At 34.6% G+C, this 15814-nt stretch overlaps 1 protein-coding gene across 1 annotated transcript in view; it reads left to right on the plus strand.

Moving 5' to 3' along the window:
• The window catches only part of MMRN1 (multimerin 1), a 64336-nt gene extending 50629 nt beyond the window's left edge, over nt 1–13707 (plus strand). The window contains exons 7-8 of the mRNA XM_065878078.1: nt 11919–12065; nt 13286–13707. Of these exons, the coding sequence (XP_065734150.1) occupies nt 11919–12065; nt 13286–13707 (569 nt within the window). The remainder of the gene's footprint in view (nt 1–11918; nt 12066–13285) is intronic.
• Nucleotides 13708–15814: the final 2107 nt, after the last annotated feature.

Here is a 15814-nt window from a genome sequence, read left to right on the forward strand (position 1 = left end):
TTTTTCATTACAAAAGGGTAATCATTATCCTAGCTTAACATGACCCTTCATGTTTAATCTCTGAATGTTCAGAGAATACGAAAAATCACAGAATAATACAAAGTTGAGTTGTCTCTTGACTATTTAAGCTATTGTATTTATTTATGACTCCTTCCAAATTAATCTGACCCAGGAGGACTAATCTTACCATGTGGGATCACAGAACAAATTATTTAGGCTTACATGTTTCCAAGAGAAAAGTAGCATTTCAGTACAAGATGTTCTTACAATAATCATTTTAGGAAAAATATTGAGTTGTTCTTTCTCCAAACTACTTTAATCCTTGGTCCTCTTGTGGACACTGCAAATGAGTTTCAGTTAAACTCTGCAGGATATGTGATCATACACCAGGCAAACTGGGTCATTCTTTTTTCCTTAAACCAAAAAGTACCCGTGTCTCTACAGTAAGTATAAATTTAAATAGCTTCAAAATTAATTGAGTTAAGAGACTCAGTAGAACATAAGAACTAATAAACTTTCAGAGTAGAAAGAATGCATGTTAGGAGCTTATAAAAATTGCATTGAGACATTTACATCAAGTTGACTCAATATTGGGCTTAATGGGCTAATAATTAACTTAGTACTGATTCTCTTTTTAATGATGCCTTGATCTAATTGTTTCTTGTTCCTTTATTTACTGTAAGTAGAATTTTTATAGGCCTCAAGTTAATAATTAATTAAAAGTTCTTTATTTTATCTTTGTAAAGATAACCCATAATGATATCAGGGCAATAAAGGTATATTGGCCTAATTTCATATGTGGGGCAGATACATTCACTGTACCGCAGGATCAGCAACAAAAATGTGTGAGGCCCTTTCAAGTATATGCGTAGATACGCGTGCTCTTTAAGCCGGCTCTGCTTCTATGGGTCATAAAACTGACGGTATTCATTGAACAGCTGAGCAGGTAAAGCCTATGCAAGATGATGAAACCAGTGGACTCAGGCTAAATTCTCCTCTAAGAATAAACCAATTGCAAAATAAACTACTTCCTTTGATACCAACTGTGAGACACACGGACACACTAGTTAAATTTGGCTGTGCTTCCTTCGGCCTTTGCTATGATACTGTAAATACTGTCTGGCCACATTACTCCCCTACCTAACACCAGAAGGTAATTTATCACGATCTTACAAATCTCACAATAATATTATTCAGATTATAGCCACTATCATTTGCAGAATAAATGCAGTTTGTAGAAAGAAAAAACACAGAAACATAGTTTTTAAAATTTAATCTTTTTTTTTCTTTTTCTAAATTGAAGTATAGTCGATTTATAATATAGTGTTAGTTTCAGGTGTACAGCACAGTGATTCAGTTATATGGTTATACATATATATTCTTTTTTAGATTCTTTTCCCTTATAGGTTACTACAAAATGTTGAGTAGAGTTTCCTGTGCTATACAGTAGGTCCTTGTTGTTTGTCTGGGTTTTTATTTTGTTTTTTTTAAGATGTTGGGGGTAGGAGTTTATTAATTTATTCAGTTATTTTTGCTGTGTTGGGTCTTCATTTCTGTGCGAGGGCTTTCTTTAGTTGTGGCAAGCGGGGGCCACTCTTCATCGCGGTGCGCGGGCCTCTCACTATCACGGCCTCTCCTGTTGTGGAGCACAGGCTCCATACACGCAGGCTCAGTAGTTGTGGCTCACGGGCCCAGTTGCTCCGCGGCATGTGGGATCCTCCCAGACCAGGGCTCGAACCCGCGTCCCCTGCATTAGCGGGCAGATTCTCAACCACTGCGCCACCAGGGAAGCCCTGTTTGTCTGTTTTATATAGAGTAGTGTGTATATGTTAATCCCAACCTCCTCATTTATCCCCCCTCCCTCCCCCTTTCCCCTTTGGTAACCATAAGTTTGTTTTCTATGTCTGTGAGTCTCTTTCTGTTTAATCTTAATTTTAATAACTGATAACCTCCTTTGAAGCCTAATAATAGTAATACTATAATGATGTAATATTGGACACCATGTATTAACACTTACTACATCCCAGGTACTGTACAAATTATACTACATATGTTCTTTCATTTAACATGTGTGAGGTAGCCGTCATTATTCTTATTTTGAAGGTGAGTAAACTAACCCTCAGAGAGATGGCCTAAGGGATCCTGCCTAAGGTCATGCAACTAGTACGTGATGGAGCCTGACTCCTGGTCTGTTGGACTCAGGGCTCCGCTCAACTACTGTACTGAAGTAGATTGTGAAGTCTATTCACCTGCCTTTCTCTTCCTTCTGCTTGTGTTTGATGAATCATATCTATCTCAGAGTCTGGCCATATCTGAATATTCCGTAGATATTCCCAGGGAGTTTGCTTTCTTGAGGATCCAAACATTACCACTTGTTTCTGCGTTGACCAGAAGGAAGTAAAAAGGCTACTTTTCAGTTTAGCTTTTCTGTGTTAATGGCCAGTGGGCAGTTGTCATTGAAAGTTGGCATCAGTTGTTCACCATATCTCCTCTGAGCTGATGCAGTGGGAGGTAACATTCAGAGTTCTCTTCCATATCACTTTCTTCTGAGCCATTCCCACATCCATTTATGCTAATTATGATTCCTCTCAGGCCAATTCTGATAAACTGTTCTGGTTGAATCCCTAAATATTTGATTTGTTTCTAAACAAAAGTCCAGTAGACACCAAGAGGATTTTATTTCCTCTTTGAAGATTTGTTTGTGGAGCAATTGGCAGATTTGTCCCCGCAGAGCAGGTCGGGCTGCTTGCCTTGCAAGAGGAGCTGAATCCTGAATTGAATTGTTGTAACAATGTCAGCGGCATGGCTGACGATGCGCCTTCTGCTCGTGAGACCACTGACTTTTTATTTTAACCGTTCCTCCAGTATTTACCAAGTATATTAACTCTCCTTAATAAACTGCTTTTATTCATCACTGTCACTTTAACTACTCTTAAGAAAGACTACGAAAAAAAAAAGAAAGAAAGAATACATTCTGTAACAGATTTGGCAGTATACCAAATGCAACTTTAAAAATTATCATTTCTGTGAATATAAGCAATTTAAAAGAAAAAATAAGAACCTAGTGAATATTTTACTGTCTTACATCACTTTAAAACCATTTCTAAATTTTATGACACAGCACAGAGGCAGTTGTGATGACTAAGAAGCACTGAACTTGGAATCAGGAAAACAAAGTTTAAGTCCTGCCTAGCAATGTGTTTATTTGTAAAAGTCATTTATTTTTCTAAAACTTACTTTCCTCATTTATAAAATTAGAATAACATAGCTACCTTACAAAGTTTGAGAATCAAAGAAATCAACTTTCATACAGTATATTATTGAGGTAGTTAGGATTATATGATACAATTTTCTCAGCTATATTCGATGTTTATATTTTATTTTCTCTAAAATTTTCACTTAATATTTGATATGCAATTATTTCCATGTAGCAACGTAATTTAAATGCTCATCGTATTCCATTGTTCCATCTTTAATTTATGTCACTGTGTTTTAAAATCAGCATATGTTGATAAATGAGCTTATGCTTACCACATAATAAATCAAAAAGAACAGGATTAAAAATATAAAGGCTTAAATGTATAAAAATGCATGGGTACTGACAAGCACTAAAAAATATCCACAGAAGTGTTAACAAGAGTTTTTTCCAAGGTATTTCAGCTCTTTATATGCTTTTCCATATCATAAGAAATAAACATTCTCACATATACCTCAGGATAAGTTGACTTCTATACAAAATATTGAATATAAGCTAATTAAATTTTGAAGGATAGCTACTTGAATTGAGTTTACAATGTGTTCTGTAAGGTATCCAAAATGACACACAAGCTTGCTATGCTAGAAGCATTCATGGGACTCAGCATTTAGTTATACACACAGCTAAGGATTATTATAGTGAAATAATAGATGATAGGATCAGCAAGGGGGAAAGACCCAGGCGGAGTCTGGAGAAATCCATGCATAGGCTTTCTTATGCTCTCTCCCTCCCATGAGGGGGTGTACTTCTATGTGCTCTGTTTTCCAGTCACCAAAAAATGCAGTCACATGTGTGCAATTTTTCTGCCCAGAGAAGACCATCAGATACTAAGCTCTCAAGGGTTTTATTGGGGCTTACACTGCTATAACAATGTACCATAGATAAAGTGGCTTATAGTCAAGAGAAATTCACTTCTCACAGTTTTGAGATCAGGCTGGCATGGTCAGGTTCTGATGAGAGCCCTCTTCTGGATTGCAGACTGTCAACTTCTTGTTTTATTCTCACATGGCAGAAAGGGAAGGAGTGAGAGAGTTCTCTGGGGTCCCTTTTAAAAGGGCACTAATCCTATTCGTGAAGGCACCACCCTAAATACCTAAATGACCTAAATACCTCCCACAGGCTCCACCTCCTAGTACCATCACCTGGGGAGTTAGGAATTCCACCTATGAGTTTTTGGGGGACACAAACATTCACTCCATAATAGGGCTGGTCACGTAGGTACCCTCTGTTGAGCACATACCAAAACTCCATACTCTAAAAGGAAAGTGGACGTTCAGCATAAACCATATAGCTTGTCTGAAGAGTCAGGGCACTGCAAAAGACACTTTTTAAATAGTTAGAGAATAGAGACAAGCCAAGTTCCCAGGCATAGATCAAGGGAAAATCCTTGCAAGTCAGCCTTTCTAAAGGCAGCAGTCTCTGGCCTGTTATATTGACTCTTTTCTGCTCATGATATTAAAGATATTCTTTGTGTCAGAGTTGGTTAGCAAACCTGTCTTCTGGGGACAGCCTCCCCAGTTTGTGTCAATAAAACATATCAGTATTGAAAAGAATATTAAATGAACTAGTTTTTGTTCATTGTTCCCTGGGAGAAGAAAAGACTCCCCTAGTTTTCCAGAGGATGCCCCTTTGTATGGAAGGATGACAGTTGAAGAGAGGATGCTGACAAAATTAACAATCCTTCCCTGCTTCATGTCTTGCAATAAAGTGACCATGGTACCTATGGTGAACAGTCAGAAACTCATGCACCTGACACTCACATCTGAACCAAAATTTATGACATATGGTCTGACAATAAAAAGGAAATGGTCACTGCATATGCTGGGATGCGTTTTCTAACAAGAATCACGGGAGCTATTTCTCAACAACAGACTGTTTCTTTGACACCAAAGTTTTGACACCAAATTTGATTATTAACTGGTCTGTAATTAAATACACTGAATCGATGTCTTTCTACCAGTCCCTGCCAACACTATAAGTTCAAAATTGTACATGATAGTATTATTTTGTGCTGTATTGATTATCAAGCATGAAAAAGAATGTGCTGGGATTATTAAATCACAGATTGTGACCATGTGGAACAGCAGTCTGAGTGGACATGATACCCGCAACTTGACAAAAAACTTGCAGCATAAAAAAATAGCTCTGCCGTATATTAACTGCGTATGAAATTTGAAAAACATACCCTAAAAGTTGTAATTGCCAGTTTTACTATACACAGCCTCAAAGTGGATCTGAATGGAAATAATAAGTATTTTCTTATAAATTTAATTTGAATTATTCAAAGCTGTTTATTTTGAATATCATTGTTTTAGGGGAAAATATCACATGGCACTTTGTTGATACTCTGGATTAATGAAAACTCAAGTCTCTTCACCTCTCGAACAAATTACCAGAAAAATTATTACATAGTGTCTGGACAGCTAAAGAAATCAGTGAAAGAAAGTTATTGTGTGTCACTGTGCCAGAGTCATATAGGAATTAAAATACACATCTAACTTTTACAAAAAAGGAAATCAATTTTTATAGTTAATCAACAGTCCTTTAAGAACTTTTTTCTAAGCTTTATAATCCTAAGCAAGCATTAAATTTAAAATTTTTCATGGATATTTAGATTCGAGAGGCATCAGCACAAATATTGTGCCTATAAAATCAGGTATTGTTATAGATGCTTTGGATACATCATAACATTTTTAAAAAATTCTATCTTCTTGGAGTTTACACTCTAGCAAGGATAGAGAACAAAAACATAAGTAAAAATGTAAATTACATAGTATGTTAAAAGGTGATAAATATTATGCATAAAAGAAAAAGCAGAGAAAGGTAGAGAAGCAGAGTTTTGTGGGATGTGCTGAGTGTGTTGGGAGCCAAGTGCAGTATTATTAAATAAGATGGTGGGATAGGCTTCAACTGTGGGAAAAATAGTGAATTCTGCAGGCAACTGGGGATATAATGGAAACTTTGTTATTTTGTTGTAACAAAAGTTGACAGTGGAAGATGTACCTATAGAGTAATGTGATATTTGGTTGTTATGTTTTATGTTTTAAAATGTTTTCCATGTGCTTTTGAACACTATGCTGTTATAAAGCTGTTTTGAATGTGAAAGAAAAGAAACATGCCACAGCATATACTAAGCACTAAATGAATGTTATAGGAGTTCATTATCATAAGAGTTTCGTGTCTTATTGAGAACTGGATGTTTGGACAAATCTCATGGAAGAGGTAGCTTTGGGCTGAGCATTTATTCAATCAACCGTTTACACACTGTGTTAAGTATGTTTAAATTCATCCTATTGTTAACAATTAAACATTTCTGAGCAGGAGTATGACATCACCTCGTATGTGTATTATTAAGATTTATTTTGAGTTCTTCCACAGACCAGTTAGAAAATTATTACAGCAGCCCTGGCTTGAATAGATTAAGACTTCAAATAGTGATAGAGAAAGGAACAAAATGGAAACTAGGAATGTTAGTTAAAAGCGAATATATATTCCGTAGAAAACAGCTAATTGAAAATACAAACTCTTAGAATAAAGAATAACACCAAAGTTTAAATAAAGCATCAGTGATGGGAAGTTGGTCATTCCATTAATGGAAATAGGAAGGTTAAGGAGGAAGTACAGTTGTACACAGGAAGAGAAGTTTATTCTGTGATACATGAGTTTAAAGATCTCTTCTCCCTATAGAAATGTCCAGAAGTCATTTACAAATGTAGGTCTGGAACCAAAAGAGGGTTTGTAGATAAAAAGTGGAAATTATTGCACAGAAGTGATATCTGAGGGCAAAGAAGTGAATTAGGTAGCTAAAGAAAAAGAAAAGAACTGAAGACAGAAACATGGAGATTTCCTTTATTTGAAGAGAGCACGGGGGTTGGGGGAGGAGTAATCAGAACCATCAGAACAAGTGAAGTGCGTGATTCTCTGAACTCAAAGTCTTTAAGAAAAAGAAAAAGACAAGAAGACATAGTGATGTAGGAGACCTGTGCAAACAAAATAATAGAAGTAAAAATATTGGGGAGAGATTTGTTTTTTTATGGTATAATTTACATAGAGTTCAAGTCACTGTTTTTGATGTGCGGTCTATGAATTCGGACGATGTGTAGTCATGCAATCACCACAACAATGAAGATGAAGCACAGTTCTATCACCCCCCAAAATTCTCTTATGTAACTTTGTAGTCAAACCCTACCTCCACTCCCAGCCACTGGCAACCAGTGATCTGTTTTCTTCCCTTACATTTTCAAAGTGTATTAAATCATACACTGTGTGTAAGCTTTTGAGTCTGGCTTCTTTCACTTAGTATAATATGTTTGAGATCCATCCATGTTGTTGCATATATTCCTCTTCATTACCAAGTAGTAGTCCATTGTGTATGGCTGTACTACAGTTTGTTTACCCATTTAGTAGTTGAAGGATATGTTGGCTGTTTTCAGTTTGAGGTGATTCTGAATAAAGCTGCTATAAACATTCACATAAAGGTTTTTGTGTACACATATGTTTTCATTTCTCTTGAGCTAATATGTACCAGTAGCATAGCCTGGTTGTAAGATAAGTACAGTTTTAACTTTATAAGGACAGGCCAATCACTTGCTATTTCCATGAGTAATGTATGAGAATTCTAATTGCTCCGCAACCTTGTCAGCCCTTGGCACTGTCAATTTTGTTTATTTTACCATTTTAATAAGTGTATTACTGTATCTAATTGTGATTTTATTTTGCATTTTCCTAATGACTAACGTTGAGCATATTTCAATATATTTGCCACTTTTCATACTTCTTTTGATTGAAGATTATAAGAAAAAGGCAAAACATGATAACATCAAATAAAAAACATTAAATTTTCTGGGTCATGGCTTAAGATAAATGAAAATAGTTTAATGACAAGGGTTATAATAAATCATCTGGGACAGGGCTACTTCATTTGGTAAAGATTGCTGATATGATTAAATGAGCTTTAAATTATATTTGAAAGGTTGAGAAAAAAGATTCCAGAAACAATATCAAGAACAACAGATGTGATTTAAAAAGAACAAAAATTAAAACTGACAATTGAAGGAAAAGTAGTAAAGGTGGTTGGAGACAATATTGCCATCTGTCTACACACCAATGAACAGAATATGAGTGATTAGAGCAATGAATTTGAAAATTTAATATAAACAACTGATCACATTTCTAGAAGTTGTTGAAAAGGGACATATGAAGTATTTTTAGCGCAATGGAAGGATAAGTATTATTTGATAGGTATAATTTTGACAAATGATGCAACAGAATAGCATTGAAAATTAATGTATCCATTGGTATGAGGGTGAAAACATGTTAGAGAGCATTGGCATCAGGATGAAAGATAAAGAAAAGTTCTAATGTTGTGTGGATACAGTATCTAGAGCAGATACTGGTGGATTTGTATAACGTTTTCCTCTATGTATGACAAAACTCACCCAGAGGCAGTGATAGGTCTCCTCACTAACCTGTTGCAAACTTCATTCTGCCCTAAGCAGAGATCAGAGTTATCTGCTCTCTACAACGTTACTATTTAAATGAAGAAATAAAAAAATAAAATACTGATGCTAAAATAGAACTAAGCTTTACAAATTTAAAAATAATTTAAATAAGTGATTAAGAAAAAACTTATGTTACATAAAACGTATTATATATTACACGTTAGGGTTACTATAAATAAAAATAGAAGACATCAATATAAAGTGCCCTTTCATTTTATTCATTGAATACCTATTGAATAAGTGCTGAATGAGCGCCAAGAAAGGTTGAATGGACAGAGTGGTAAATTCAACACAATCCCTCTTCTCATGGAGTTCAGACATTAAGCAAGTAATTAAAATAAAGAATGGTAAATACTGGCAAAGACAGTGCTTTGAAAATGTAAGAAGCTCTTCAGTCAGTTCAAATTTAACATGAATATTTATGAAATATGGAAGTAGGATTAATAGAAAAGTGTAACTTGAGCACGTATTAGGGCACAGAAATCAAAGATCAGAACAAATTGAGACTTATGAAACATTCCAAGACAGTGGTAAAAGAATTTTAGTCATGTTCAGAGCAGAGAAATGAATATTAACAGATTAGTTATGCTCTTTGCACAAGATAGTAGAATGTTGAGTTGGCAGAACTTAACTAATTGTACGACCTCCAACAAAGAAAATAAATGGACTGGAAGGAGTTTAAGAGGTCATGGAAGCCCAAGGTAGAAGTTGTGGAAAGTTTGCTTGAAATAATTCTACGTCTCTAGAAAAACATGCCAGTGACATCATAGCATCGAACTCTACATGATGTTTTAGAACATGTGATGAAGAGATAAGAGTATTAGATTAAGGATGAGGTCATCTACTCCATCTTCCATTTATTTGTTCATTCATCTTTAGAAAGGCAATTTAGCACTTCTATATGTCAGGCACTGTGCTAGTCAATAGTGACACAAAGTTTAAGAAATGGGAGGACCTGAGCCCTCACCTCACAAAAGCCCACACTCATTGGAAGTAAGGACAAGTGAGCAATTACAGTAGGGTATGATAAATTCAACAGCACTTCAGAGCATCAGACAACAAATAAGAGAATGCATACAATTAATTCTATCAAAAGGGATGAGGAAAGATGTCAAAAAGAAAATGATGCTTTATTGGAGTCTGATTTTTACTGTTAATTCAAGAAGAAATTGCCTATTGAGCACAAATATGTACAGGAACTTATTATAAAGGTAGCTAACCATTTTTAAAGTATTTTAGTAATAAAGTAAAAAAAATATGAGTCAGATGATATACAAAAGTAGATTTGTAGCTGGTTGCATAATGAAATTCAAATAGTTTCAACTGACAAATCAGTGCCAACCAATCTTTGGTTGTATGTTACAAGGCTCTGTACTTGACACTGATCCATTAAATATTTTTCTCAAAATAGGAATATAGTCAATATTTTATCATAACTTTAAATGGAGTAGTTTGTTAAAATATTGCATCATTATATTGTACACCTGAAACTAATAACATAACACTGTAAATCAACTACACTTCAAAAAAAGTTTTTTAATTCTAATTATACAGGCATGCAGTTTGGTCACATTTTATATGAATTCGAATTATTAAATATGAGGTAGAATTATTTAAAATATTTTTAGATCTCACTCTTGAGACAAATGTTAAAACAAATAACCCTAAATTTAAAAATCATCAGTGACCATGATTGGAAATGAGTGAATTGTAAACTGTTTACATTATTTCCACTAGGTGGAGCCATAGTGGTAACTGTGGCTAGTAGTGTATTCTTCCAACCTTTTCTCTCCAAATAATTATGAATTATGTTAATAACCATATTCACAATTTGAGGCTTCCTAAATAACTGAAATTATTCTATACCTAATAAGTGAACTGAAACTTGCCGTCTTCAGCAAATCAAACATATTGGGGATTTACCCCACTCTTTTACTGCTGTCTAATATTCCTTGATGAAAAGATACTATAAATTCATTTAATAAGTCCCTCATCAATGGTCATGTAGGTGTCCTACAATTTTTCACTAGTGCAAGTAATATCATAAAGAACTTTCTTGAATAATTATCTTTGTATACATATGCAAGGGTATCTGGAATATATATTCTGGCCAGGAGAAATTTCTGACTCCAAAGCGAAAGAACCTTTTTAATTCTGTCAAATATGGTCAAATTGTCCTCCTATTCGAAGGTTCCAACGATATAAGCTCTAACCAACATTGTATGAGAATGCCCATTTTCCTTCATATTGCATGATTATTTTGTTTTTAAATGTTGCCACCTGATAAAATGTTGTTGGTGGTAATTTGTTATTCCTTAATTAGTAGTGAGGTTGAATAAGTTTTGAAAATTTTAATGAGCTTTTGTAGTTTTTGTTCAATGATTTGCCAGTTCATATTATTTGCCCACTTTTCACTATTTTTACAGGTTTACATACTTTTTCTTTTGGATTAGTCAGAAGTTTTCATTTGCTATAATTAGTCATTACCTTGTTGTAGCTGTTAAAAAAAAATAGTTTCTCTTAATCTGGCACTTTGAAATTCAATAATGGGTGGTTTTCATTGCAAATGAGTTTTAATTCTTAGGTGGTCAAATGTCAGGATTTTTCTTTTATGGCCTCTGGGTTTTGTTTATTTTGTTTGTGTTGAAAGAGCTTTCCAAAATTTTAAAGCTCAACAAAGATATTCCTTTTATTTGATTGTAATGCAATCATATATGTTTTTTTCACATTTAGTATTTTTACACACATGGAATTTATATTTTTATGGATATCCAACTAGCTTAGCACCATTTATTGAATAGACTTTTTTTTCTCCAATGATTTGAAATATTACTTTTGTCATGTACTGGTTCCAAATATACATGATTGTGTGTCCAGATAATCTATCTGTTCTACAGTTGACCAAAATCTTAATATTTACCACACATAAATGCAGTGAATCACAGAATTAGTCCCACTTCCAAAAAGCAGGAAAGGGCTTCAGAAGAAGCCGCTCAGGTAGTTCAGAGATTTGCATGAAGTCCCATGATTACATTGGTGGGTGTCCTGGGCCTGGGAATGCATTTTCCTTAATTCTAATTCTGCTGCAAACTATGATTTGAGATCAACAGGAAAACAGGTCACTTTTACCCTCTTTTATCTTGATTCTTTTTCAGTAACAGAGGAGTATTCAGACTGTAGTAGGTCCCCATGCCAGAATGGGGGCACATGTATAAATGGAAGAACTAGCTTTATCTGTGCTTGCCGACATCCTTTTACTGGTGACAACTGTACTGTCAAGGTGGTGGAAGAAAATGCTTTAGCTCCAGGTAAGAAAGTACACGCGTCCTTGGATTTGCTCAATGTCATAAAAACATTTTTTGAACTGTTTACGAATGAATGTTTAGACCTGCTTAATCTGGACTCACTTGAGGATTAATTCCTTTTACTTCTCAAATTAAGTGAATAACATACATGATTTTGTCGGGTAAACTCATTGATATACACAAGTTGAAATTGTCAATATTGGTAGAATAGAGGCAGTTTAGTGAAAATTCCCCCCCCCACTTATTTTTTTCCTAGTGCATCTTAAAAGAAAATACATATATATATGTCGAACTAGTATAAACTTTTTCTCCTCAAACAAGTTGTTAAAGAATACATCTTTGATTCATATCAGATCTGATCCTTTAAATGAAGCCATAATAAGTGAACAGCAGTATGTCTTCTATGAAGGTCAAGTTCATAGTGTCATTTTGACTGGCTAAGGGCTGTTACAACATGCTCAGATGTATTGAGTAGAACAAAGGTGCCTTTTTGCCCATTTACTTTCGTAAGTATTGGTTGCTATAGATTTACTTCCAGAATGTACCATTTCTGATTTTTATACAAGAAAATGTGTGCAGGGATTAAAATATATTCTCTTTAAAATGACAGCAAAAAAGTATGTTGCAGATCAGGCTTTTCTTAATAGTGCGCTGCATAATAAAGAGTAAGTTTTTTAGTCTGTTTTTAAATCTCAGCCTTTGTAAGTACATTTGGCATTAATTACATAGAAGACCGCTTTTGTCTCCTTCTCGATAGTGCATACAATTTCATTGGGTTTCTGTTTTAGCCTCTAGAAACTGTTTGACAAGGTGCTGCAAAAATTGTTTCTGCATCATATCAGCTTTAATTCATGCAAGAGGCTTTAAAACATTCTGACATACCATAATAATCAGAGTGCTTTGAATTCCTTCATCTCTGGAGAGATCAAAGCAACATGCAAATTAATCTCTGAGGCATTTCTATGAGGAAGGTATTGAGTGTTACTACCACCATTCTACCCTGATCTAAATGGAGAAACAGTCTCAGAGAGGCTAAGCAATTTCGGGTAGCTCAGGCAAGAAAAGGGACAAACACACCCAGACACATACGCCCTTGTTAAGTCTGATGAATGACCTTTTTTCTTCTACTAACGCTTTCTGTAACCGAGATAAAATGATAACGATATAAACAGAACAAGATCAAAACATGAAAATTAACTCTTTCCATTTTTTTCCGCTAACAGATTTTTCCAAAGGATCTTACAGATACGCACCGATGGTGGCATTTTTTGCATCTCATACATATGGAATGACTACACCTGGTCCTATCTTATTTAATAACTTGGATGTCAACTATGGAGCCTCATATACTCCAAGAACTGGAAAATTCAGAATCCCTTATCTTGGGGTGTATGTTTTTAAGTATACCATTGAGTCATTTAGTGCTCATATCTCTGGATTTTTAGTGGTTGATGGAGTAGACAAGCTTGCATTTGAGTCTGAAAGTATTAACAGTGAGATATGCTGTGACAGGGTTTTGACTGGGGATGCCTTATTAGAATTAAATTATGGGCAGGAAGTGTGGTTGCACCTTGTAAAAGGAACAATTCCAGCCAAATTTCCCCCTGCTACTACATTTAGTGGTTACTTATTATACCGTACATAAATTAGTGTGAAAGACAAGACTGTCACCTTTACTGAGAAGCAGCCAGTGTTTTTATTTATCTTTGCATGCACATTTGCTCTGTTTTTGGTTTTTCCACATGAATGAAAACCAACTTCTTTTTTAAATCTGAGTAAGGCTGCAAGTTTGTTTATTTCATAAAATTATTTGAATATCTTTTGGACAACCTGTATATGGAGTTCTTGCTCCTAAGGAGATTTAGAGGCATGGAAAACAAAGTGCATTTGTTAGCATAACCATTCCTATTTTTGTCTTTTCATGTTAAGGCATTTCAGTGTAAAAGAAATATTATAAAATGACAATCACTCAATATTGCCAGTCACAGTTGTCTTTTCAATAGAACATTTAACTTTTGTTATTCCCTGTGTACATAAATATATAACATATGTTTCTTAAATTCACAAATTCAAATAAAGTACTCAAAGACCAAGAAGTTTCTTTTAACTTTGATTTTTATTCTTTCCTGTTGAGTTGATTAATTTTACATATTAAAATTTTCATTTGTAATGAGAATTTTTAAAGCTGAATTAGAAACTTAAAATATGCTTAACTATTATTCCCTTCCTAAACTATATTCAATATCCTGTGATCAACCATAATGAAAAATTTGACAAAAGAATATATATATGTATTACTGGATCACTTTGTTGTAATCCAGAAACTAACACAACATTGTAAATCAACTATACTTCAATAAAATTTTTTTAAAAACTATTGTTCCCTTCCTATAATTAGAGAATAAAGTAGTACTTGACACATTTGAACACTTACACCCAAGTCTAAAAATATAGAAGTGGACATTTTACCTGCCTCCATCATACAATATCTACAGGGGAAAAAAAAAACACTTTTCTCTAATGGGTATCCTGTGGTAACACATGCAGACCTGCCTTATTCTTATAACAGGTGCATATATGCCATGGTGATACTACAATTTATGGATTTATGGGACGCTCCCTCTGCCTTGGTTTTCTTCTAAGCAACTTATACTGATTCCTTACAAAAGCTTTTATAAGGTGGGTATTATTATCATCATTTTTATGGTTGAACAGCGATTGACTAAGGAATGGACCAAGCTTCACAAGTAGGAAGGACTGAGGCAGTATTTAGAATCAGCCATCCTTCTCCAGCATCCACATCCATCCTTTCTGTATGTTACCTCCTAAGATGTACCATAACTGATTTAATAATCTCTTATGAAGGCCATTTGCATTATCTCCAATGTTTCATTATAACAATGTTATTGTAGTAAACACCCTTAAACATATATTCCCTATGTATTTAACAAGATAGTTTTGAACAAGAGATTCCTATAAGTTATCCTAAAAATAATAAGTAAGAAGTTTTTGGTCTGGCAAACATTTTTCATGAATTAATTACTCTAATGCTTACTATAATCCTATGTATAACATACTAACCGTGTGAGATATGTATCATGTATTATTCTCCTTATACTTATGAGGAACAGAGGCAGGAAGAAGGTAATTTTCCCAATAGTTCAGCAAATTGTGAGAATTTCAGGAACAAAGGATAAGCATGTATTTTTATTTTCTAACGTACTATCAAGGTGCCCTTGAAGAGATTTGTACCACTCCATAGGCCCAGTTTGCTCATGTTTAAAGAGTACTCATTACCCCCAACACATACTCATCAAAACTCACAATTTTTAAAAATATTGCCAATCTCGAAAGTGAAAATATTATCTCCTCATGGCAGAAACTTAAAAATTTTTCAAATTTGCTGAAACTTGAAAGCATATGTTCGGACAAAGAGTTGTACACAAATGTTCAGTGTAACTTTATTTATAATAGCCAAAACCTAGGCTCCACCCACACGTCCAGCAATAGATGAACAGTTAAGCAAACTCTGGCATATCCATACAGCAGAGGACTGCCAATCAATAAAAAGGAATGAACACACTACAACACATACCACAGATAATCTGTAGAAGATTTCAAACTGCAGCCTAATGAACCTGGAATAACGCTGCAGGTAAGTGTGAAGTGACTATTGCCCATCAGAATGTCTCATGTTGAGCCAAAATAGCTGTGCCTTCATAGCTGAGCCTCACTCAGTACACTGGGGAAGA

This window comes from Phocoena phocoena, chromosome 5 (genome assembly GCF_963924675.1).
Source record: "Phocoena phocoena chromosome 5, mPhoPho1.1, whole genome shotgun sequence".
NCBI classification, from domain to species: domain Eukaryota; kingdom Metazoa; phylum Chordata; class Mammalia; order Artiodactyla; family Phocoenidae; genus Phocoena; species Phocoena phocoena.